At 52.5% G+C, this 21,811-nt stretch overlaps 1 protein-coding gene across 3 annotated transcripts; it reads right to left on the bottom strand.

Moving 5' to 3' along the window:
- Window positions 1-11,031: 11,031 nt before the first annotated feature.
- On the bottom strand, window positions 11,032-21,031 carry TINAGL1 (tubulointerstitial nephritis antigen like 1). Of its 3 annotated transcripts, XM_049713515.1 has the most exons (12): window positions 20,900-21,031; window positions 20,064-20,375; window positions 19,067-19,130; window positions 15,260-15,352; window positions 14,928-15,042; window positions 13,520-13,643; window positions 13,281-13,431; window positions 12,963-13,152; window positions 12,807-12,852; window positions 12,410-12,533; window positions 11,618-11,663; window positions 11,224-11,511 (listed from the first exon to the last, which is right to left on the bottom strand). In XM_049713515.1, the coding sequence occupies exons 2-12, from the start codon at window positions 20,365-20,367 to the stop codon at window positions 11,371-11,373; spliced, it is 1,398 nt and encodes a 465-aa protein (XP_049569472.1). In that variant the 5' UTR covers window positions 20,368-20,375; window positions 20,900-21,031; the 3' UTR covers window positions 11,224-11,370. The 3 variants fall into 3 exon arrangements, with proteins under 3 accessions (XP_033278225.1, XP_033278227.1, XP_049569472.1); XM_033422334.2 differs by lacking the exon at window positions 11,618-11,663 and having other exon boundaries at window positions 11,032-11,511; XM_033422336.2 differs by lacking the exons at window positions 11,618-11,663; window positions 20,064-20,375 and having other exon boundaries at window positions 11,032-11,511; window positions 20,900-21,028.
- Window positions 21,032-21,811: the final 780 nt, after the last annotated feature.

The raw sequence follows: 21,811 nt of genomic DNA on the forward strand, positions 1-21,811 counted from the left end.
GGGTGGGGAGGGCTGTGGCTCACCGTGGGAACAAGGACACTGGCAGTAGAAGTTCTGGGAAGTACTCCTTGGCATGAGCCCTCCCAGAGTCTGTCACTATTTTCTGCTATTTGAGAGGATGTTATTATGTTTTTTTTCCAGTTTCCTAAGTTGGATGCTCAGCTCATTAATATGAAATCTTTACTAATGTGCAATCCTTAATAAATGTATTTAAGAATATGCATACCCCTCAAGGATTGCTTTAGCTGCATTCAAATTTCAAAATGTAATGCTTTCATTGTCAGCCAATTCCTAATTTTGTATTTTTTCTTTGTCCTATTAAATATTTGGAGGTATGATTTTAATTTTCAAACTTAGGGTTATCTTTTTGTGATGGGTTTCTCATTTCATTTTATTGTAATCATAGAAGATGGCCTATACAATATCAGTTCTTCACTCTGTGGGCAGACTTGCTTCATGACTTAGTATGTGATCAATTGTTATAAAATTTCCCTTATTGTATGAGAAGAATGTCAATTTTCTGATTGTTTGAACAAGCTTCTTAATTATGCTATTCAAATTTTCTGCATATCTATTAATCTTATGGCTGCTTGATTTAGTAACTATGGAGAAAGGAAAGATAAAATACTTGGGAGGGTTGCGAATCCATTCATCTTTCTTTGAAATTGTCTCAAGTTTTGCTTTGTATCAAACTATGGTATGTGGACCAAATTTGGCCCACTCCTTGTTCTTGTAAATAAAGCTTTATTGGAGCACAGCCATGTTCTTTTGCTTATGTGTTATCTGTGGTTGCTTTCTTACTACTATTGTGAAGATAAGTTGAGATAGAGACTGTATTACCTGAAAAGTCTAAAATATTTACTATCTGTCCTTTCATAGGAAAAATATAATCTGAGGGCCATGCTGTTAGATTCAAAGAAGTTCAGAATTATATCTCCCTGGCAACATTTACTTGTTGACCATTATGTAATGATCCTCTCATCCTCAAAATCATGCCTTTTGACTTAAAGTGCATTTCATCTGATATTTCTAAAGCTACACCAGTTTCCTTTGGCTTATTATTCATCTGATGTGCCTGTTAGGAATGCATTTAGCTGCAAATAACAAACCTCAACTACAAAGGCTGAAACAAAGTGGGGTATATTTCCTTTAAACAACAAAAATTCCAGAGTTAGACTCCTGTTGGCATTATTTTAGCTGCTCTGTGATGCCATCATGTACCCAGGCTGGCTCTGCATTTCTTCTTCATCAGCATTAGCTTGTGAGCCTTTGTGCTCACACGCGCTATGTCAAGATGGCAAAAAGACTGCTACTCATTCAGACATTGTGTCCATGTATCAGGCAGGAGAAAGGTAAAAGGACGGAAACATTTCCCAGAAGATTTCCCTTATACATCTCATTTCCCAGAACTGGGTCACATGAGCACATTTTCCCTAATCATTGACCAAGAGAAATGAGATTCCACAATTGGCTTAGACCAAATCATGATACATCTTTTGGAGCTGGTACTTTTACACTACAAGAAATAAACTGGGGGGCTTCCCTGGTGGCGCAGTGGTTGGGAGTCCGCCTGCCGATGCAGGGGACGCAGGTTCGTGCCCCGGTCCTGGAAGATCCCACATGCCGCGGAGTGGCTGGGCCGTGAGCCATGGCCGCTGAGCCTGCACATCCGGAGCCTGTGCTCCGCAACGGGAGAGGCCACAACGGTGAGAGGCCCGCGTACCGCAAAAAAAAAAAAAAAAAAGAAAAAAAAGAAATAAACTGGGTACTGTATAGCACCGGGAAATATACTCAATATTTTGTAATAACCTATAAAGGAAAAGAATCTGAGAAAGAATATATACGTGTGTGTGTGTATGTGTGTATGTATGTATGTATATATATATATATATACACATACACACATACACACATATATATACATATGTATATTTCAGATATATATACATATATATTTATCTGAATCACTGTGTTGTACACCTGAAACTAACATGACATGTAAATCAACTATACTTCAATTTTTTTTAATAAAATTTTTTATTTATTTATTTTTGGCTGCGTTGGGTCTTCGTTGCTGTGAGCAGACTTTCTCTAGTTGTGGCAAGCGGGGGCTGCTCTATGTTGTGGTGCGCGGACTTCTCATTACAGTGGCTTCTCTTGTTGCAGAGCACTGGCTCTAGGTGCACGGGTTTCAGTAGCTGTGGTGCGTGGGCTCAGTACTTGTGGCTCGCAGGTTCTAGAGCACAGGCTCGGTAGTTGTGGCACATGGGCTTAGTTGCTCCGCGGCATGTGGGATCTTCCTGGACCAGGGCTCGAACCCGTGTCCCCTGCATTGGCAGGCGGATTCTTAACCACTGTGCCACCAGAGAAGTCCTACTTCAACTTTTGAAAAGAAAAAAAAAAAGAAATAAACTGGCCTGGGGTAAAGGCACTCCTCCTGGACCAACAGATCTCTGCCTACTGCCTTAAAAAAAAAAAAATCAGGATTGTACAGCAAAGAGCAAAAGATTTGGGGCATGTTGTTGGTCAGAAAATAGACTGTGTCTGTTATACCTGGGGTATATTTTTTCATATCTTTGCTTTCAATATTTCCATATTTTTGTTTTAAGTGTATCTCTCATGAACAGCATGTAGCTGAATTGTGTGTTTTCATTCACACTGATAATCTACTCAATGATGAAATCAGTTCATTTACATTTAGTGTGATCGCCAGCACTTAAGATTTTATTTCTATATCTTATTTTGTGTTTCCCATTTACCATGAGTATTATCAATTGTTATTGATTGCTCTGTAACAAATTACCCCAAAACTGAGCAGCTCAAAACAACAAACATTTACTATCTTACACAGTTTCTTGGGGTCAGGAGTCTGGGAACCATGTGGCTAGATGATTCTGGCTCAGGCTGTCTGGGAGGTTGCAGTCAAGCTGTCAGCCAGGGATGCAGCCATCAGAAGGGTCTGTTGAGGATCAGCTTCCAAGTTCACTCACATGGCTGGAGGCTGGAGTCTTCAGTTCCTCACCACATGGGCTTCTCCGTAGGGTAACTGATACATGTCTTCCCCAGGGTGAATGATGTGAGAAAGGTGAGAGAGATAGAGAGCTCAGAGAAAGAGCAACCAAACTGGAAGCCACCGTTCCTTTCTAATAGGGTTGCCAGATTTAGCCAATAAAAACACAGGATACCCAGTCAAATTTAAATTTCAGATCATATTTCAACATTTGTATGGGACATACTTATACTAAAAAATCATTCATGCTTATTCAAAATTGACTGGGCTTCCTGAATAACATCTGGTAACCCTTTTTATAATCTGATCTTGGAAGCAAAACTGGCTACAAAATTTGGGAGGCCCCTTATTTAAAAATTGTTAGGAATTTCAAGTCAGTGAGAGCAGAACATTAAACAGAGCATGGAGCCCTTCTGAGGAAGTTACACTGTGTGAGAGCACAGGCTGTACTCCCAGAAAGCCAGCCCTGCTTGGAAGTGACATACCATCACTTCTACCACATTCTGTTGAACAGAAACTAGTCACTAAGTCCAGCCTACACATTATGGGAGGGGATAACATGAGGGTATGGGTCCCAGGAGGCAGTGATCACTGGGGTCATCTTGGAAACTGACTACCTTTGCTTCTTCCATTTGTCATTTCCTGCCTGGGGGTGAACTGATTGGACTGTCTGCATTCCCTTTGTTTCCTCTCTGCTGGTTTAGAATACATTCTATTTCTGTTCTTTCATTAGTCATCCTTAAAATTTTAACGTGCATACTTCAGTTAATAAAGTCTAAAGTTAATCAATTCTTCTAGAACAATCAAGGACCTTAGAATGCTTTTGAACTCTGATCATAGCTTCCTGCCTATAATTTGATTGTTTTCCAGTTTTTAGTCTACCTTGTTTATTTTATCCCCCAAGTCAGCCTTTAAAATTATTTTTTATAAAGTCCATGCTTGTTTGAATTTCCCACATTTAATCTTTTTTGGTTCTTTGCTCCCACTTCTTGTAATCTATTCCATCCTCTGGGTTTACTTCCTGAGTTTTTCATATTCTCTTAATCTGATATCTTGCCAGAACACTAGGTCCTCATGCGTTTTTTAGTGATTTTTTTAAAACCTTGGTTGCATCTCTGGTCATAGCCTTCTTTTGTTCCCAATATTGTGTATTTTGTGCTAATAATTTATTTTATTGACTTTTAAAGAATTAGTTCAACTTTTTGTTATTTTCCGTATCATTATTTTCTGCTTTACTATTTCCTTTCTTCTACTCTCTTTGGGTTTTCTGACAGTCTCTTCCTAAAATCTTGAGTTGGATGCTGAATTCATTTGTTGCCAATCTTTCCTGTTTTTTCAAAAAATATATTTATTTATTTATTTGGTTGCACCGGGTCTTAGTTGTGTCAGGTAGGCTCCTTAGTTGTGGAGTGCCGGCTCCTTAGTTGCAGCATGTGGTTTCCTTAGTTGTGGCTCCAAGCCTCCTTAGTTGCAGCTCCTGGCCTCCTTAGTTGCGGTTCACGTGCTCCTTAGTTGTGGCATACAAACTCTTAGTTGCAGCATGCATGTGGGATCTACTTCCCTGACCAGGGATCGAACCCAGGCCCCCTGCATTGGGAGCACGGAGTCTTATCCACTGCACCACCAGGGAAGTCCCAATCTTTCCTGTTTTTTTTTTTTTTTTTGCGGTACGCTGGCCTCTCACTGTTGTGGCCTCTCCCGTTGCGGAGCACAGGAGCACAGGCTCCGGACGCGCAGGCTCAGCGGCCATGGCCCACGGGCCCAGCCGCTCTGCGGCATGTGGGATCTTCCCAGACCGGGGCACGAACCCGTGTCCCCTGCATCGGCAGGCGGACTCTCAACCACTGCGCCACCAGGGAAGCCCAAGAAACGAGTTTTTAACTTAACATATTGGATTTCCTTGGTCAACATTTTATTGTTGGTTTCTAATTTTATCATATTGGGGCTAGAGAACATGACTGAATGATATTGATTCTTTTTTTTTTTAATTAATTTATTTTATTTATTATTTATTTTTGGCTGCGTTGGGTCTTCATTGCTGCGTGCGGGCTTTCTCTAGTCGCGGTGAGCGGGGACTACTCTTCGTTGTGGTGCATGGGCTTTATTAGTTGTGGCTTGCAGGCTCCAGAGCGCAGGCTCAGTAGCTGTGGCACGTGGGCTTAGTTGCTCCACGGCATGTGGGATCTTCCCGGACCAGGGCTCGAACCCGTGTCCCCTGCATTGGCAGGCGGACTCTTAACCACTGCGCCACCAGGGAAGTCCCAATGAAACTGATCCTTTAAAAAAATTTTAGACTTCCTTTATGGCCATATATGTGGTATTTTTAAAAGTGTTCCATGTGAACTTGAAAACAATGGTTATTCTGTGTGTAAGGAGGTGTAAAGTTTATGTTTATCTAGCAGATGATGTTCTTCATTACATTGTCCTAACTTCTGTATCTTTACTAATGTTTTGCTATTTGATCCACTGGTTTTAAGAAAGCTTAATTAGAATTTCCTACTTTGAAAAAAAAAGTTCCCACTTTGTTTATAGATTCCTGCCTTTCTCCTTGTGGTTCTGACAGATTTGCTTTATATGTTTCACCAAAATACTTATAAGTTGTTTATGATATTATATCTTCTTGGCAGATGTTTCCTTTTATGTGTGTTGGTTAGGGCTAGATTGCTGTTTCAAAGGACCCTAAAAAACAGTGGTTTAAATAAGATAGAACTTTATTTTTTGTCCATGTGAAAGTCCACAGCCACGGTTCCTGTGGGGTTTGGTAAATGAGGAGCCAGCAGGAGAGGAGAGGGAGGGGAAAGAGTGAGGTTGAGGTATTTATTCCCCTGCCCCTTCACCATGAGGTCACCTTTGCTCTACATAACTCTCCATCAGAGCCTGGTCACCGCTCCCTCCCTTTGACCCTGCGGCCTAGGGGAATGAAAGCTATGCTATTGCTAGCCTCAGAGCTCTTGCGACTCCCCTATGACCTACTTTGTCATTATTCCTTTTGACAATAAACTCTGCCCAAGTTCTCTTCATTAGAACACGCCATTTCCTGTTGGGACCCTGAGTGATGCAGGCTGGCATCATGTGTTTAAAAGTCATTGATTCTGAGTGCCTTTAGGCAAGCGTGCACGCTCCAATACATGCTGGACACAGGCCCCGCTATTCCCTATTCCGACACTCCTGGCTCACCTTGTATGTGCCTAGTCCCAAAGACATTTGAGGCTGAGACCCTGGGTTAATGGCCCCAGTCTAAGACCCCGCATCCAGGTCTCCAGAACACTACCCTGTCTCAGGGGAAGGAACTACTCAAAGCCCATCAATAACACCCACCTTGTCCATCGTAACACAGACTCAGCTTGGCCACTGGTCTGATGGCCAGAGCAGCCTCTCCCTGGACAAACTCAGTATCTCAGGATAACAGGGACTCACCTTTGTCTTTATTACTTTAGATGGTGCTTTATTACTTTAGATGGGTCAGTACTTTCACCTAGGACTGTCAGTTTCTGCAAGACCCAGAGTCAGCCTGGCCCTTTAAGGTGACTGCACATCTCTGCTCTGATTCATTAGGTACCAGTTTCTTCAGTCTGACTCTCCGTGGGCCCAGCTTGTTTCCCTCATTTCCTCATTCTTAGGGAAATGTTCAATCTTGGTCAGCTCCCACACAGAGACGGCAGCGATAACTGTTCCCATTTTACAGACTAGGAAACTGAGGTTCAGAGTGGAAAGTGAGCTTCGGGTAGTCCAGTGGGGCCTGGCTTTGAGCCTGGGTCTGTCTGGCTCTGAATTAGAGGCTTTCCTAGGGAGGTTGTGTGTGCTGGGGGGAGACAGGGGAGCCTGAGTGGAGGACAGAGCCACAGGTGACAGAGCCACAGGAACCTCAAAGCCCTCTCCTGGCCAGGCTGGGGCACAACATCTGGGTGAGAGGTGCAGAGCGGGGGGGCCCTGCAGTCCAACAGAATGAGATGCATTCCCAGTTCTGCCCCTTTCTGTTTGTCTCCTTGGGCCAGTCTCCAGGCTTCATGGAGCAGTTATGAGGACTCACCCAGGGAGTCTGTGAAATGTGCATGCAGGTAGCTGCTCAGTTCCAGGTGTCTCCCAGGTCCCTGCTCTTCGCTTCTCTGGGCTGTGGTGGGTGCGGTGCAGATTCAGCCAGCAGGGGGCTGCCAACGTTGACCGTGCTTCTGGGCCCTGCCTGTGTGCACCCATTCATTCACTCATACCTCTGCCCTCAAAACAAACAGCTCCTGTTAAAGCATCTCATCACATCCCACGGTGGGGACCGTGCTATTCCCCTTGGAGCAGGAAGCAGGATGCTCTCCTGGAAGACCTGCTCAGACTCAGCTTTGCTTTACTTTGGGAAGACTGCCTCGGGTGTTAGTGTCAGAGCCACAGAATTTTCACAAAATGGGTGGGATTCTAGACAAGTTATCTCCCAGCCTTCAGGAATGAGTCATCAGGGAGAAGCTGGGGGAGGAACATCTCATTCTCTGACCCACAAAGTCATCTTTCTGGGTTGATCTACAAATTCAGTGGTAGGCAGTGTGGGCTGTATCCAGCTGCACGACTTATCAGCTAAGTGACCTGACCAATCCCATGCTTCCCTGAGCCTCTATCTCCTTATCTGTCCAATGGTGGTAACAGTAGTCCCTAGCTATTATGGACCGTTTCCATCATCTGGTCAGCATCCCTCCTTTCCCCTGGAACAGCAGTCTTCCCCTTTAGGATCTTCTCCTCCAAACACTGGTTCAGCCAGGGCAGTCATGGCATCTATGATCCTGTCCCTTGGCTATAGATGGTTGGCCCACAGGTGGACACCTGATTAGAGCTGGGCCAATTGGAAGCCTTCCCTGTTCTGTTCTGTTTTGAGTCAAAACTGAGAAGATGGCTGTGAAAATGTGAGAGGCTCAGGAGTTGTCATTGGTCAAATGTCCTACCTCATGGCAGAGTTAGTCTACAGAGGGAGAGGCAGGGGAGAGAGAGACAGAGTATGTGAGTGAGTCCTGGCAGGGTTTGGACCCTTAGTTCTGGCTGTGCCTGGGTCCACTAGCCCTGCTCACAATCTGGAAGTTCACCCCTCCCTTAGATACCCAGGGTCACCTCACTTGTTGGCACTGGTTTCTAAAGATACACTTTCTCACAGGGCTGTTTGTAGGATCAAATGAGCTAAAGTGTGTGAAGTGCTCAGCCCAAGGCCTGGCCCACTGCAGACTCAGTAAGCATGGATTCCTTTCCCTTAATGGGCACCTGGCAAGGATGGGGTTTGGCAAGATCCCGGGAAGATGTGAAGCATCAGCACTAGCGAAGTGATGTAACTCAGCAGTTCTCGGGAAACGAAAGTCAGGTGCCTCGGGACCCTGCAGAGCTCCATGGGAGACCAGAATGAATGCCCAAGCAGAACATTTGGTGCATAAGAAAGGACAAGACTAAGAAAAAAACTCCTGTCCCAACCTTTTGTGGGAGGAAAAATTGTGCCAGGGATGTATGCTGGAGTCCCTGGAGGTCTAGAAGGTGGACACCAGGAAAGGCTTTCCAGAGGAGAGACATTTGAGCTGGGTTTTGAAGGATGAATAAGAGTTTGTCAAACAGGGAAAGGACTTGGAAAAAGACATTGGATGAAACAACCACTATTAGTACAAAGCTGATTGGTATGAGAAGTCAGACAGCCTGGGTTTAATCCTGCCTCAACCAACGTTCAGATTCTTCTATGCTTCTGTTCCTTATCTGCAAAATAAGGAAATAGGGGCTTATTTTTAGTATTAAATGAGATAATATATGTAAAACACTCAGAACAACGTGTTGTCAGAAGGCTGTGGTTAAGCACTAAATAAATGTTTAGCTCATTATGAAAAACATTTACATTATCAAGTCCACCCCCACCTTTAGAAGACTGGAGCTGTTACCATTTATTGAGCCCTTAATAAGCTCCAAGCATGGTGCTAAATGCTTAGCATGCTTTGTCTCTTTTAATCCTCCCAATAACTCCAGGAGGTGAGTATTATTATCCCCATTAAAGATAGAAAAACAGAGGCTCTGAGAGGTCAAGATTTCATAGCCAGTGTGGAACAAGCAGAGTAGGCGTTCAAACTCAGGTTTGTCTAAGGATGCCCTTGGCTCAGAGAGAGCAAGGGACTGGCCTCAGGACACACAGCAGGGTGCTGGGGTGTCAGGATTTCTTTCTGGACCCACTCAAGGGCAGTAATGTGGTTGGAGGTCCTTGGTTTGCCTCTCCCTTTACAACAACATGTTTATTGAGTGTTGGTTCTCATTGAGAGAACCAGGGGTGGCTGACGAGGCACCCGTTAAGCCCTCCCCAGCCCCATTCACACGCTCTCCCACTCCACGGCGGACCTTGCGGGCCTGGGGCCCCTGGCACAGGGACAGAGCTGGGCCGACCCCACTTGGGTCCACAGGGTCAGGCCTCCCAGCAGGGCTGGCAGAGCTAAGAGCCTGGAGACCCAGCCGCGCCCCTGTTCCCCTCCCTTTCCCAACCCCCATTGCTTCCGCCGAAGGTCCTTGTAGAAAATTCCAGCCGCGCCCCTGGACCGGGGTTTTTCCAGTGGGATGGGAACAGTGGGCGCGTCTGGCAGCCAAAGCCGCAGAAGGGGTAGTAATTGGGCAGCCCCCGTCACCCCTGCTCAGGACTCCCCTCCCTTCGTTGTCCCCAGGGCCCCGGGCCAGCCTTGGCTCCTTGGGGACAGGCGGGCCAGCCAGGGGAGCCGGCTCGGGACGTCCTAGCAAACAGGAAATGAAACAAAGGCAGCGGCTTATCGGTCACCCCGCATTCCTTTCAGGTGATGCCCAAGCAGCCCGGGCGACAAGGCTGGCCCTGAGGGGCTGCCTGCCAGGGGACAGACCTCCCTGCTGCCTCTGCTCAGTGACTCTGGCTCCCCTGCCTTCCTGTTCAGCTGGGGGTGGGGGCAAGGAGGATTCCTGCCATGGGAGGCCCCATCACCAGGCACAGCCTCGGTGCCTAGAGGGGTGGGCTGAGGAGGGAGTCTTGAGAAGGGAATGGGGGGGAAGAACGGGTTATATTCATTCAACCATTCCACAAACAGTAACACCACCTTATCCAGTGTACAGGTGTGGGTACCAGGACTCATCAATGATCCAGACCCAGTCGCTGCCCTCAAGGAACTTCCAGCATAAGAAGGATACGTGAAATACTGGTGAAAGGGCAAGATGCAGATGAGCTCAGGGAGGGGGTGTCTAAGCCATGCTAAGTTGGGTTGCGGTGGTTTGGGGACTCATGGGTCCCTTGCACGGCACCTGGCACATCAGTTACTCTCCACCAGTACTGTCTGATTGAAGAAACCCTGGAGTTGGCTTTGAAACAGCAGTGGGACAGGGGAGGGGGTGGAACGGAAGGGCATCTGGACTGAGAGTGGCATGTGCAAATGCCCAGTGGTCTGCGTGTGTACTGGACATTAGCGAGCAGTGAGGACTCTGGAGTCGCCTGGGCACTGGGTGAAGAAGCTGGTGAGGAGGCTGGTGGGGTGGGTCCTGATGGCCTTGAATGCCGGGCCGAGGCCTGGACTTAATTCTCCAGGCACTGGGAGCATGGGGAGGTGGGGGAGGGAGAGGGCTCAGAGAGGCAGGCCCAGCCTGGCCTAGGGGTAGGGGAAGCAGGGGGGGGTCCCCTTTGCCTGGGTGGCTTGGAGAGGCTGATCTGCAGAGACAGAGGCTCCAGCTTCTGTGGGGCTGTGCCCCCCTTGCCTGCTGGGCACTGGCACCAGTTCTGCTGATTGGTGGGTTGGATTCCCCCGCCTCAGGCGGCGCTGACTCAGCGTCTGAGAAGTGGTTCCCACGGGCCCACGACTCTCTAGGGGCCAAAAGCCATGCCATCCATGCCCCACCTCCAAGTGGGTCAGTGTCCAGGGCCACTGACAATTAGGGCTGAACTGAGGCTAAGATTTCTGGTCCACCCCACCCCCCACCCCCGCCAACCAGCATGGCCTTAGGCAGTCCTTTCTGCTGTCTAACCATATGCCACCCAAACTCTGGCCTGGCTCTCCACGTCCAGAAGTTCCAAGATACATAGTTATCAATACTTTGTTTTTATTTTAAAACAGTGAGAAGAAAAATAAATATCTTTGAGAAATAGGAGTACAAGGGTGGGGTGGAGTGGTGGGGCCGGAGAAGGGGGTGTCCTAGCTTCGGTGGTCTTGCTCCTTCCCGGCCAGGCCCTACCCGGCCCCCGCTGGGAGGTCTGGGGGCTCCGCCAGCCTCGCCTGTCCGAGGCTCCCAAGTCGGGCGCTGCGTCAGCGGAACCCTCGCGCGCGAGGATTAGGCCCCTGGGGCCCGGAGCTCCGTCGGGCGGGCGGGCGGGGGCTGCTGCCCCACAGAGGGCTCTTCCCGGCGTGGTGCCCGCGGCCTCAGTGGTGACCCATGTCCTCCATTCCCACGCGGCCCCAGACGCCCAGCACGAAGCTCTCGATGTCGCACTCGTTGGCGCCGCGCACGATGCGGAAGTGGCCCCTCTCTCCCCAGGCTGGGCCCCACGAGTTGGCCGCCGTCTGGGAATGAGAAGGAGCCGTGAGGAGGGGAATTGGAGTGGGGGAAGAGGACAGGAGGCCGGGGGAAGGTGACAGCGGCCGCAGGGCACGCGGCGCAGGGACTCACCCAGTACTTGAGCGTCCTTCCGTCGGGCAGCGTCTCCTCCCCCCACCTGCGGGGCAGAGCCGGAGGGGGAAGGGCGCTGATTCACCTGCTTTCAGGAGCTCCCTCCCCGCGGCCTTCCCTGTCCAGGCCCCTGTTGCCATTGGTGACTTGGGTGCACCCTCAGGACTCTCTGTCCCTCTCTGCACCTCCCTCAATCTCCACATCTCTAATTCCATGCACCTGTGCCCGGTGTGGGGACGGTCCCAAAAGGACAGCTGGAGGGGGAAGCAGAAAAGGAGGGAAACTGGGCCTCCACCCTCCAGGGATCCACATCCCAGCGACCAGTTCTCTGGGACCTCATACATCTGCCTGCCCTCCCTCCTCACCTGGTGGGGGATGGGGGGCAGGGGGCGGTGTGTATGTGCAAAGTACATTTCATTGGTCGGACTATTGAAATCAGTGACTCTAGCCTTGCCTCTTAAATCAGCTGGGGAAACTGAGGGCTGGGGGAGTGAGTCAGGCAGAGCTGGGACAGGTGCTGAGCTGGGGAGAGGTTGAGCAACTCTTGAATCCTTGTCTGTATTTCATTTGGAGTTAGTCTTCCCAGTGTGTAAGGAAGGAAGAGTTCTAGAACACCTTAAAAGGCCCCTAACTCTCGGTGTGACCCAGGGCAAGTACCTCCTCTTTTTGAGTCTCGGTTTCCTCCCCTATGAAATGGAGCTTTGCAGAGAGGTGGTAAGGACTCAAGGCAGACTCAGAGGCCCCAGTGCAAGCCCTGCTGCCCCCAACCCCCCTGCCCACCAAGCCCCTCACCCTGTGATCTTGACTGAATGGGTCCCATGATGGCGGTATTGCTCCGGCCTCCCAAGGCTCACTGGTGTATGGCTGTAGATGCCGCTCTGGTACAGGAAGAAGTCCTCATGCACCTCCATGAGGGCTGTGGGCAGAGGTCAAAATGGGGCTGGCTCAGCCCATCAGCACAGGCACTGATACCCAAGCCTGGAGATGCATGCCCAGGCCCCGGGGCCTCTGGTACCAAGACTCTAAGTGCCCCCTCCAGGTGCTGCTCCTGGGGAAGGGACATGGTTTTTCCCGCTCCTGGCCCCAATGGACTTGCTGCTCAATGCTGCACGGACCACCTGTGCCTCTGTGCCCAGTGTCAAGCAGGCACAAGCTTCTGGAATCAGGGGGCAGGATGAGGGGCATTTACCTTGGACAGGGCCATTCTCCATCAGCTCCTTCATGATCTCCTTCTCCTGGAGGGTGAGGGGGTGGGGAGGAGAGTATCCATCAGGCGCGAGGCTCAAGCCTTCGGCCAACCTTCCAGCTCTCCTGCCTTTGCCCCCTCACCCAAGTGCAGACTTACGTTGGCGCCGAGGCGGTAGGCAGGAGTGACCTGGTAGATGTCATTGGCATGGACATAGCTATTGGGGCAGCGGGCGGTGGCCTGCCGTTTGCCCCGACCCATGGCCCGACTGTGCATCATGCAGCGGGGTGCGGAGCCAGCCTCGTCCCACCCATGGCCCGAGAACGGGTAGCAGTGGTCAGACACAACCCTGCAGGGGCAGCAGGAGGGAGCGGGGACAGAGTGGGCATGGGGCAGCCTGGCCCAGGCCCTTCCTGCAGGCTTTCCCTTCCTAAGACCCCCACCTCATGCCCTCTTCCCTACCCCCTTGCTGCTCACCCTCGACGGCGCAGGAACCACCAGGCACCGTCAAGTCGCCCACCGCGGCAACCCTGCTGGTTGTGCGTGTCACAAGACAGCAGGTTCTGGGGTGACAGGACAGGTGTCATGTGCCCCAGAGAATGGATTGAGACTCGATCAGAGGCCACGGCTGGTGGGAGGGGAGGTAGAGGGGCTGTCAGGGGGCTCAGGCCTTTGCCCTCCTTTCCCACCTGGCCAGCCCCTGCTCTTGAACATACCTGCCGTGGAGAAGGCCCAGGAGCCTGCACAGTTGCCCTGGTCAAGAGGGTCGTGGATCAGGTTGGGCCACTTCTCAGAGGCCTCGAAGGCTCTGGGCAGCACCTCCCCTGGGCCCAGCACTGTCTGCAAGGAAAAGGTCACTCTGTCTGCCTCCTGCCTCTGCCCCAGACTTCCCCTCAGGGGCCCTAGGCATTGGAGGTCTCCCAAGAGTCCAGGGCCTCGGTGCTTTGTGACCACCTAAAGGGGTGGGATAGGGAGGGTGGGAGGGAGACGCCAGGGGGAAGAGATATGGGGATGTATGTATATGCATAGCTGACTCACTTTGTTATACAGCAGAAACTAACACACCGCTGTAAAACAATTATACTCCAATAAAGATGTTAAAAAAAAAAGTCCAGGGCCTTCTGCAGTTTAATCTTGAGCCCTCTGTTGCTGAGAGAGTCCAGCAACCTCCACGGCGACCCAGAGGAAGACCCAGGCACCATTTAGTGCCTCTCTAGTGTCAGGTGGGGGGTGACTAGTCCTGTTTTACAGGTGAGGCAATTGAAGCCAGGAATAGGGAAGCGGTCGGGCCACTTTCCATCCTCAACCCCGGCCTCTTTCCTCCTCTGTACCTTCTGATCTGCTACATCCTTCTTCCCACCAGGACCTTGGGCTTCAGGCCCCAAAGGGCAGGGGAGGGAAGAAGCAGTAAGGTCCCGTGACTGGGCAGGCTGCCAAGGCAAACAGCAGGAGGCAGAAAATAGCCGGAGGCCCAGGGGAGTAAGGGCAGGGGCAGGGTCTGGTCACCTCAGCCTTGAGCTGAGCTCCCTCTGCAGGGAGGGCCGCTCTGGCCAGTCACTGCCTCCTCCCTGCCGGCCACTGATGGAAGGAGCCTCCGGCATGTGTCCCGCTCAAGCCCCCTTCCTCGCCCTTTGACTGTTCTGGGTCTGGTTCTCATTTCTCCCTCTGGAGGGTCCCACTGGTGGGAAGGGTGAAATCCCCTCCTCCCTGGGGGTTCTGCTGAGATGGCGTTTCCGAGAATTGCTGCTCTCTGGCCAAAGCTGGAGGAGTGTCTGTCCCTCCCTTCCCAAAATACCAAGGTGACCTCCTGGCCCTTAGGGCCCTAACCCAGCCATACTGGGACCAATGACATTTTTCCCAAGCCGGAGAGGCCAGAGAAGCTAGGGAGGGTCAGACGCTGGGACCACAAAACTCAGAATCTGAGCATCAGTTCTTGCAGTGCAGCATATCTTGTTATAGGCAGAAACCTAAGGCCCAGAGAAGGGGAGTCCCTTGTCCAGGGATACACAGCCTATTGGTGGGGGACAGGCCTAGGCCGCTGGAGAAGCAGGGCACAGGGTGCCAGGGTCCCTGGGGTGGTAGGCCAAGAGGAGATGGCAGGATTGTGGGCAGGGATGGACTTACATGAATCTCATTCATATTGGTGACGGAGGAAGACGGGCGGATGGTGCCCAGGCGGTAGCGAATGCCCTCATCCAGGGTCATGCCCCAGAAGGCACTGTGGTTCCCAGCCCGCCACCTGAAAGAGAGGGGATGGAGGTCACAGACCGGCCAAGGCTGGGGGTCCTGGAGGTATGCGCACATGGGTGGGAGAGATGCCTACCAGCTAAATGTACACATGAATAAGATCTGAGTGTGGGTGTGCCTGGCAGGACATGCATCTCGGGCAGAACATACGTGTGTATGTGTGTGCACGTGCATGTGTGCCCACTCGGGGCATTTTTAGGGCCTCTCACCCATAGTTGCCTTCGTTGATGGCCTTGATCATGTTTTCGTCCACCAGGCATGGCTCCTGGTCACACTCCCACTGCCCTTTCTCCTGGCAGGTGCTGGAAGAACAGGAGGAAAGGAAGAGGTGAGGTGGTGCTGGGCATCCTTGGAAGGGAGGAGGCCTCAGAGGTCAACATGGGCCTGAAATTCTGCATCAGCACCTACGAGAGGACCGCCAGATGATCCCATCCAGCCTGGTGGCTTTAAATGTCAATTTCAAATTTATGATTCACAAGTTTATATCTGCTTCTCAGATCTCTCCCTAAACTCCAGATTCAAGGATCTTACTGCTATACCACATCACCTCCTGGGTGTCTAACAGGTCACACTCACCACATCCCAAAGCAAATTCCTGTTCTCCCCCTACCCCCAGGCCTGCGCCTGCCACAGTCCTCGAAAATGGCACTCCGTCCTCTCCTGGAGTGCAGGCCAAAAGCCTGGGAGGCACCCTGGACCCTCTCTCACTTGCTAACCCGATTCATTGGCAAACTGTGTTGACTCTACCTTAAAAACACATCCAGAATCCAAACCATGTCTCATTCTTTTCCGTAGCCACCATGGTCCAATCACCTTTCAGTTGGATTCTGCTGTAACCTCCTCACAGTTCTCCTCGATTCTGCCCTGTGCCCCCCTCCCCCGCTTCGGTATATTTTTAACACAGCTGCCCAAGCGATCCTGTTAAACCCAAATCATATCATGCCATTCCCCTGCCCAAAACCTGCCACTGGCTTCACATCAAGAATAAGAGCCAAAGTCCTTCCAGCGCCAACAAGGCCCTGCACGATCTGTCCTCCTGTCCCCTCTCTGACCCCCTCGTCCCCGTCCTGGTTCCTGAGGTCCCAGCCAGGCTGGTCCTGACTGTTGACACCAGCCGTGCTCCTGCCCCCGGGCCTTTGCACGGTTCTTCCTCCAACATCCTCATGGCCCCTCTCACTTCTTCTAAGTCCTTATTCAAATGTCACCTTCTCAGGGCGGCCTGCCCTGGCCACCCTAACTCAGCATCCTCCACCCTTCCTACCCTGCTTCCCTGCTTTCTTTTCTCCTCAGCCTGTCATCACTATCTGACGTATTATATCTTCAGTTATTTATATTGTCTATACCTGTTGCTTCACAGAATCTAAGGTCCTTGAGGGCAGGTACTGTTTGATACCTTCAGTGCCTAAAAACAAAACCTAGCACATAGTAGCCACCCAGTAGATATTTGTGGAATGAACGAATGAATGAATGGGGCAGTACAGTGAAGTGATTAAGAGATGGATTCTGAATTGAATCCAGGGTTCAGAGTCTAGCTGACTAGTCATGTGACCTTAGGTAAGTTATTTTAAACTCTCCCTCAATGTTGTCTGTAAAATGAGGATAATAATAGTACCACCTTCCAGGGATTAAAAGGCAAGCTTGCAAAGTACTCAGCCCAGGGCCTGGACCATGTGATGTGCTCAAGAATTGTTATCTTCCGTGATTGTTCTCATTACAGGAACCCCAACTCCCCACCCCCTTGAGTTTCAGACTCATATCCAGCTGGCCTCCTGACAGCTCCTCTGGGTGTGTGAAAGGCATCTCAGAAAGGCCAAACTATCTTCCCCCAAACCTGTTCCTCCCTTAACATCCTCAACTCAGAAAACGGCACCTTACCTACCCAACTGTTCAAGCCAGAACTCCATGTGGTCCGTGGTGTCTCCCCTACCGCCTGCCCCTCACCCAGACCCACCTACCACCAGCCTGCCCTATGAGCCGGTCATGAAAGACTCCGAATCCACCTGCCTCTCACCCCTCCACCACCACCCTACTCTGGCCCCTTATCCTCTCTCACCTGGACCACCCCCACCCCCCACCCCCGGCAGCGGCTTCCTAACCACGCTCCCTGCTTCATTGTGATTCCCTCCGCCCAATACACACACCCCTCTCTTAAAGCCAGAGAGATTTTGAACAACACAGATCAGACTGTGTGCTCCCCAAGTGGCTGTGCACGACACTTAGAGCAAAATGCAAAATCCTTGGCACAGCTCATGAGACCCACGGGACGCGGCCTGCCCCTCCTCGGGGCCTCTCTCCCCATTTCACAGCTCCAGCTGCAATGAGCTCGGTCCCACCTCCTGGCCGTTCCACAAGCCATTTCCCCCCATGTTCCCTCCTTCTGGGCCTGGGCCACTCATGCTCTCATCTCCCTGGTATCTGCATAAATATCCCTTCCTGAGTAGCCTTCCCTCGCCCCCACCCCACTCTAAACTAGGGTCCCCCAATAACCTCTTTTCCCCCCATCACACCTGTAGGGTTGTAATGACAGGTTTATTATTTGTGTCACCATTAGACTAGAGGCACCAGTGCAGGGACAAGGACTGTCTGCCGCATTCTGGCTGCATCTCCTTGGCCCAGCACAGCACCTGGCACACAGTAGGTCTCTAACAGGTGTCGACTGAACAGTTGGATTCTATGAGTTCTATAGTGCTTTTACAAGCTCCTAGCTCTGCTATGACAAGGTGCTAAACTGCATCCTTTCAAGCCCGCCCAAGGCTCCCGCCTCCCTTGTTGCCTTTTAAGGAGCCTCAAGGGGACGAGGACCCAGTATGGCTGGGATCTCCAGCCCCAGGAGCTGCGGGGGCACTTTCAGGGAGGCTTTCGTCCTTCCCTTCCCCCTCTGACTCTCGAAAGCATCCTCGAGGGCTCACAGAGCCTGGGAGGCCCACAGACACTGTCCCACACCCTCCCTCAGGTGTCAAGTGCAGGGAACGCAGCCAGAACTGGCCTGGGAGGGCAGTGGCTTGGTCAGTCCTTTCCTGCCACCTCCCTCTTTGCCCCCCAGGGCTGTCCAAGCAGGTCTAGGCAGGACTGGTGGCAGCAGGTCCCAGCATTCCAGAGGGGGCCTGGGTGGCCAGGCCCTAGGGAAGGGACCGAGAGAGAGTGTTAACCCCTCAATGTCCAGAGAAATCCTATCAGTAACAGCAGAATCATGCAAGCATACTCCACCTTTTGAAACACACACACAGGTCACACACACACACACAGGTCACACACGCTCAAAGCATGCACACACACACATGCTCTGTCACCCAGACACACGCTAAAATGCACGAGTCCCCACTCTCACTGTGACCCAGGCACCCCTCACGCCAGTGAGGCAATGGAAACAGCTTATGCGTAATGCATTCCAAAAAGTTTCCTCCTCCCTGGGGCCCTCTCAGTCCCAGGGCATGGGGTGGAGTGGGTGCAGGGCCTCCTCCTCTAAGTCTTAAGGTCCCCATTATTTCCATTAAGGCATTCAAGGCTTTGCACCTCCCATCTCAGGCCTCAGATTAGGGTAGGGGGGCACCCCAACCCCTTCATCCTCCTACTGGGAATGGTGGGGAGGGTTGGGGGAGGAGGAGGGGCCACATTCCAGGGAAGGCCCTGCTACAGTCTGGCTGGCTGCCAGCTCAGCCATCCCTGACCCTCATCCGGTCCAGGGCAACGGATGCTGCAGTCAGAGGTTTCCTTCCTGGCGCCCCCTTCTTGGACTCTCCCGTGACAGGGAGAAAGGTTGGGAGGGGCGGTAGCCTAGCCCCAGGCAGGAGGGGCTGCACCTGGAGCTGGGCATCCGTGGTTGACTGCTCCTGGGGACTGCTGTCGGAATGCTGGTACAGAAGCTGACATGGTCCGTGTAAAAATTCCCATGTTACAGATGAGGAAACTGAGGCTCAGAAAAGGGAAAGGCCTTGCCCCCAGCAAGTGAGTGACAGGGATAGGGTTTGAATCAAGTCTGTTCCACAAAGCCCACGAGGCAAGCCCCCAACACTCACCAACGGTTACAGTTGTCCCAGTAGGTTCCCAGGACTGGATAGATGCGACCCCTGTGCATGCATCCTGGTGGGAGGAAAGTCAGACAGAGACGTGGAGCCAAGACCAGAGACGACGGGTTGAGATGGCCAGGTCCTCAGAGTTCAGGTGTCCCGAACCCTCCCAAACACACACACGCACACACACCCGCCCTCACTGAAACTAAAGCCAAGCTATAACTTAAGACATCTCCTACAGGGTCACACACCAACTGCTACTTGGGAAGTTCTTCAGTGACTCCGACCCGGATCCCTCTTGCTTCTCTTGGATGCCCTCCACAACATTCCTTAGATCCTATGCCATTTAAATGAGTAGGGGTTTGGAGATGGGGAGTGGGAGGGGTATGGGGAAGCCAAAGCCCAGAGAAGGTAAGTGACTCCCCTAAGATGACACAGCACTTTGGGGTGACAACCCAGGTATGCAGTCTCACACCCGCAGCGCCATGGAATTGTGGGAAAGAATTCAAGTGACTCTCCTCTTGCATAAGGGCGAGTGGATGGTGGTAAGAGCTGAGAGCAGGAACAGACTTAACCCACCTCCCAGGTATGACCAGCCATCTCAGGGGTAGAGAATCCTGAGCAAAGGCAGAGGAATTGTTAAGATGACGCTGACCAACCCCTGTGTGCTTTATCAGTCTGAGGGTGAGTCAGCAGGTGTGGCCAGCACCTTCTAAGTCCAGGATATGGAGACAGGCAGGACTGGGAGAAAGGGCAGGAGGCTGCCCTTCTCCTGGGCCAACTTAAAATCCCACAGACCGAGGCTCTTCTTTTTCCATCTTACTGGAGAGATTCAAGTTAGACCAGAGTGGGGACTTCCCGGAAGTGCAGAGAGAGGGGCAGGGTCTCTTTCCCAGATTCTACAAAGCCTCCCCCTGGAAATGTCAATGCATCAGCCTTGCTCCTGAGCCTGGCTGAGTTTGGGCTTGACAAAGCGACCCACCCCTGGCCGTCTGGTGCCCACCTTGGATGGGGGGAAAGGGGGGTGGCACGCCGAGGCAGAAGTCCCAGAAGTCAGGGCAGCAGTCGGAGACGGTGCGGTTGCAGAAGAGGTCACAGTAACAGGTAGCACCCAGGTAGGGCAGGGCGCAGTCATCGGCGCGGCCGCGGCAGCACAGGTCCTGCTCCTGGCAGTACCGGCCACCCGCATCCCGGATGCCCCGCAGGTGGAGAGCCGGTGCTAGCTCCCGGCGCCCACGACCCCGCTGGGCACCCAGGGCCAACTCGCCAGCCAGCAGCAGCAGCAGCCCCAGTGGACATCGCCACATGGTGCCTCCTGGGCCCGGGGAGGGCAGAATTCAGGGGTCAGAAGTGGTGGGCAACAGAGATTCCCTGGCACCCCAGGGACTGATCTCCCAGCTTCCTGGGGCTGTGAGTCCAAGGGGTTCCAGCAGGGACCCTGATTCCTGTGTCCCCAAGCAGGACAGGGGCGAGGAGCCAGTTTACGTGCCCTGGCTTACCGGGGGAAGGGGCTTAGGCAAGAAATGGAGCCCCTCCCTGACCTGCGGGGGGACCTTCAAGGACAGGAGGTGGGGATGGTGGCATTCTTGGTGCTCCCCACTCAACACCCATGCTTCGTACCCCGGGTCTCCTCCTGTTCTGGATCCCTGTGCTTCCCTCAGCCTCCGTCCTTGATGGGGGTCCCTGACTTTGTGCCCTCACGTGTCCCTCTCTCTGTGCCCCTCTGCCCCCCTCCACTCTCCCTCTCTGCCACCTGTCTTGGTCCCTCCACCTGGCCCCTCATGCTCTCTGTTCCTTCTGTCTACACCGTCTCCCCTCTGAGCAGGGGAGCGTCCCTACCTGGTGAGGGGTGTGGGCTGAGCCCGGCTGCCCTACTCGCCTCCGCCTTCCCGCTCCTGCGACCGCCGGACACTCAAAGTCAAGTGAGGAACGCGGGGCGGGATCGCTTTTTGTACCGCCCCGCCCTGCGCGCCGCCCCGGCCCCGGCGGCGGGAGGGAGGGGCCCCGGCTCTTTTGCACCTGGAATAGGCCCGCCGTAACTCCGAAATTGGGACTAGTGAGAGGGACCGTGAGCACGTGACTGACCTTGTTGGGTCTCCGGTGGAAGCCGTTCCCTTAGGGGCGGAACTCCAACCGAAGCAGAAGCAACTGTGGTGTGACACTGGAAAGAACTGCCCAGTGGGCTTCGCCGTGGGGCTGAGGGGCTCGCGCGGACAAGGGAAGATAGGGGACAGCAGAGCTCCGAGTTTGGGACCTAAGTTTGGGAAATGATGGGGAGAGTGTGGGCGGCAAAAATCTCTAAGCGCCCCGTGACCCCTCAGTAATAAAGACAGCCATGCACACCGCTCTTCACAGTGCCCCCCCCCGCCCCCCCGGGCTTGGAGCCGCCCCAAGCCGCCTCCGTTCCCAGGAATGACTGGAATCTGGAGGAGGATGATTTAGGACCCTTGGGCTGCTCATCCTCCCGAGGGGGCGGGGTGGGTGTGGGGTGGGAGCTGCCTCCCTGCCCTGAGACCCCTCTTTGCGTCCGCCCTCCCCGCTCAGTTCCGGCACCTCGCCAAACACTGCTGCCTCTATCAACCCCTCCAGGGGGCATCGTGCTCGGCACCTGTCCCCCATCCAGGGTCCAAAGGAAGAGCCCTGCCAGCTGGCGCCCCCTGCAGAGCCCCCCCTTCCTGCCCTGGTTATAAACCCTGCCTTTGCCCAGGCTGGCCTGGGCCCCAAACAATGGGGCTTCTGTCCCGCCAGGCC

Source organism: Orcinus orca, chromosome 1 (assembly GCF_937001465.1).
Source record: "Orcinus orca chromosome 1, mOrcOrc1.1, whole genome shotgun sequence".
NCBI lineage: Eukaryota > Metazoa > Chordata > Mammalia > Artiodactyla > Delphinidae > Orcinus > Orcinus orca.

What these genes read in the sequence shown, in the direction of transcription:
- TINAGL1 (XM_033422334.2), bottom strand. Translation starts at nt 20,367, where the DNA reads ATGTGGCGATGTCCACTGGGGCTGCTGCTGCTGCTGGCTGGCGAGTTG. An exon ending in ATCAACGAAGGCAACTATGG is followed by an intron (nt 15,043 to 15,259) that starts GTGAGAGGCCCT and finishes CCTCTCTTTCAG; the next exon opens with GTGGCGGGCTGGGAACCACA. An exon ending in CTGGGCCTTCTCCACGGCAG is followed by an intron (nt 13,432 to 13,519) that starts GTATGTTCAAGA and finishes CCCTCCCACCAG; the next exon opens with CCGTGGCCTCTGATCGAGTC.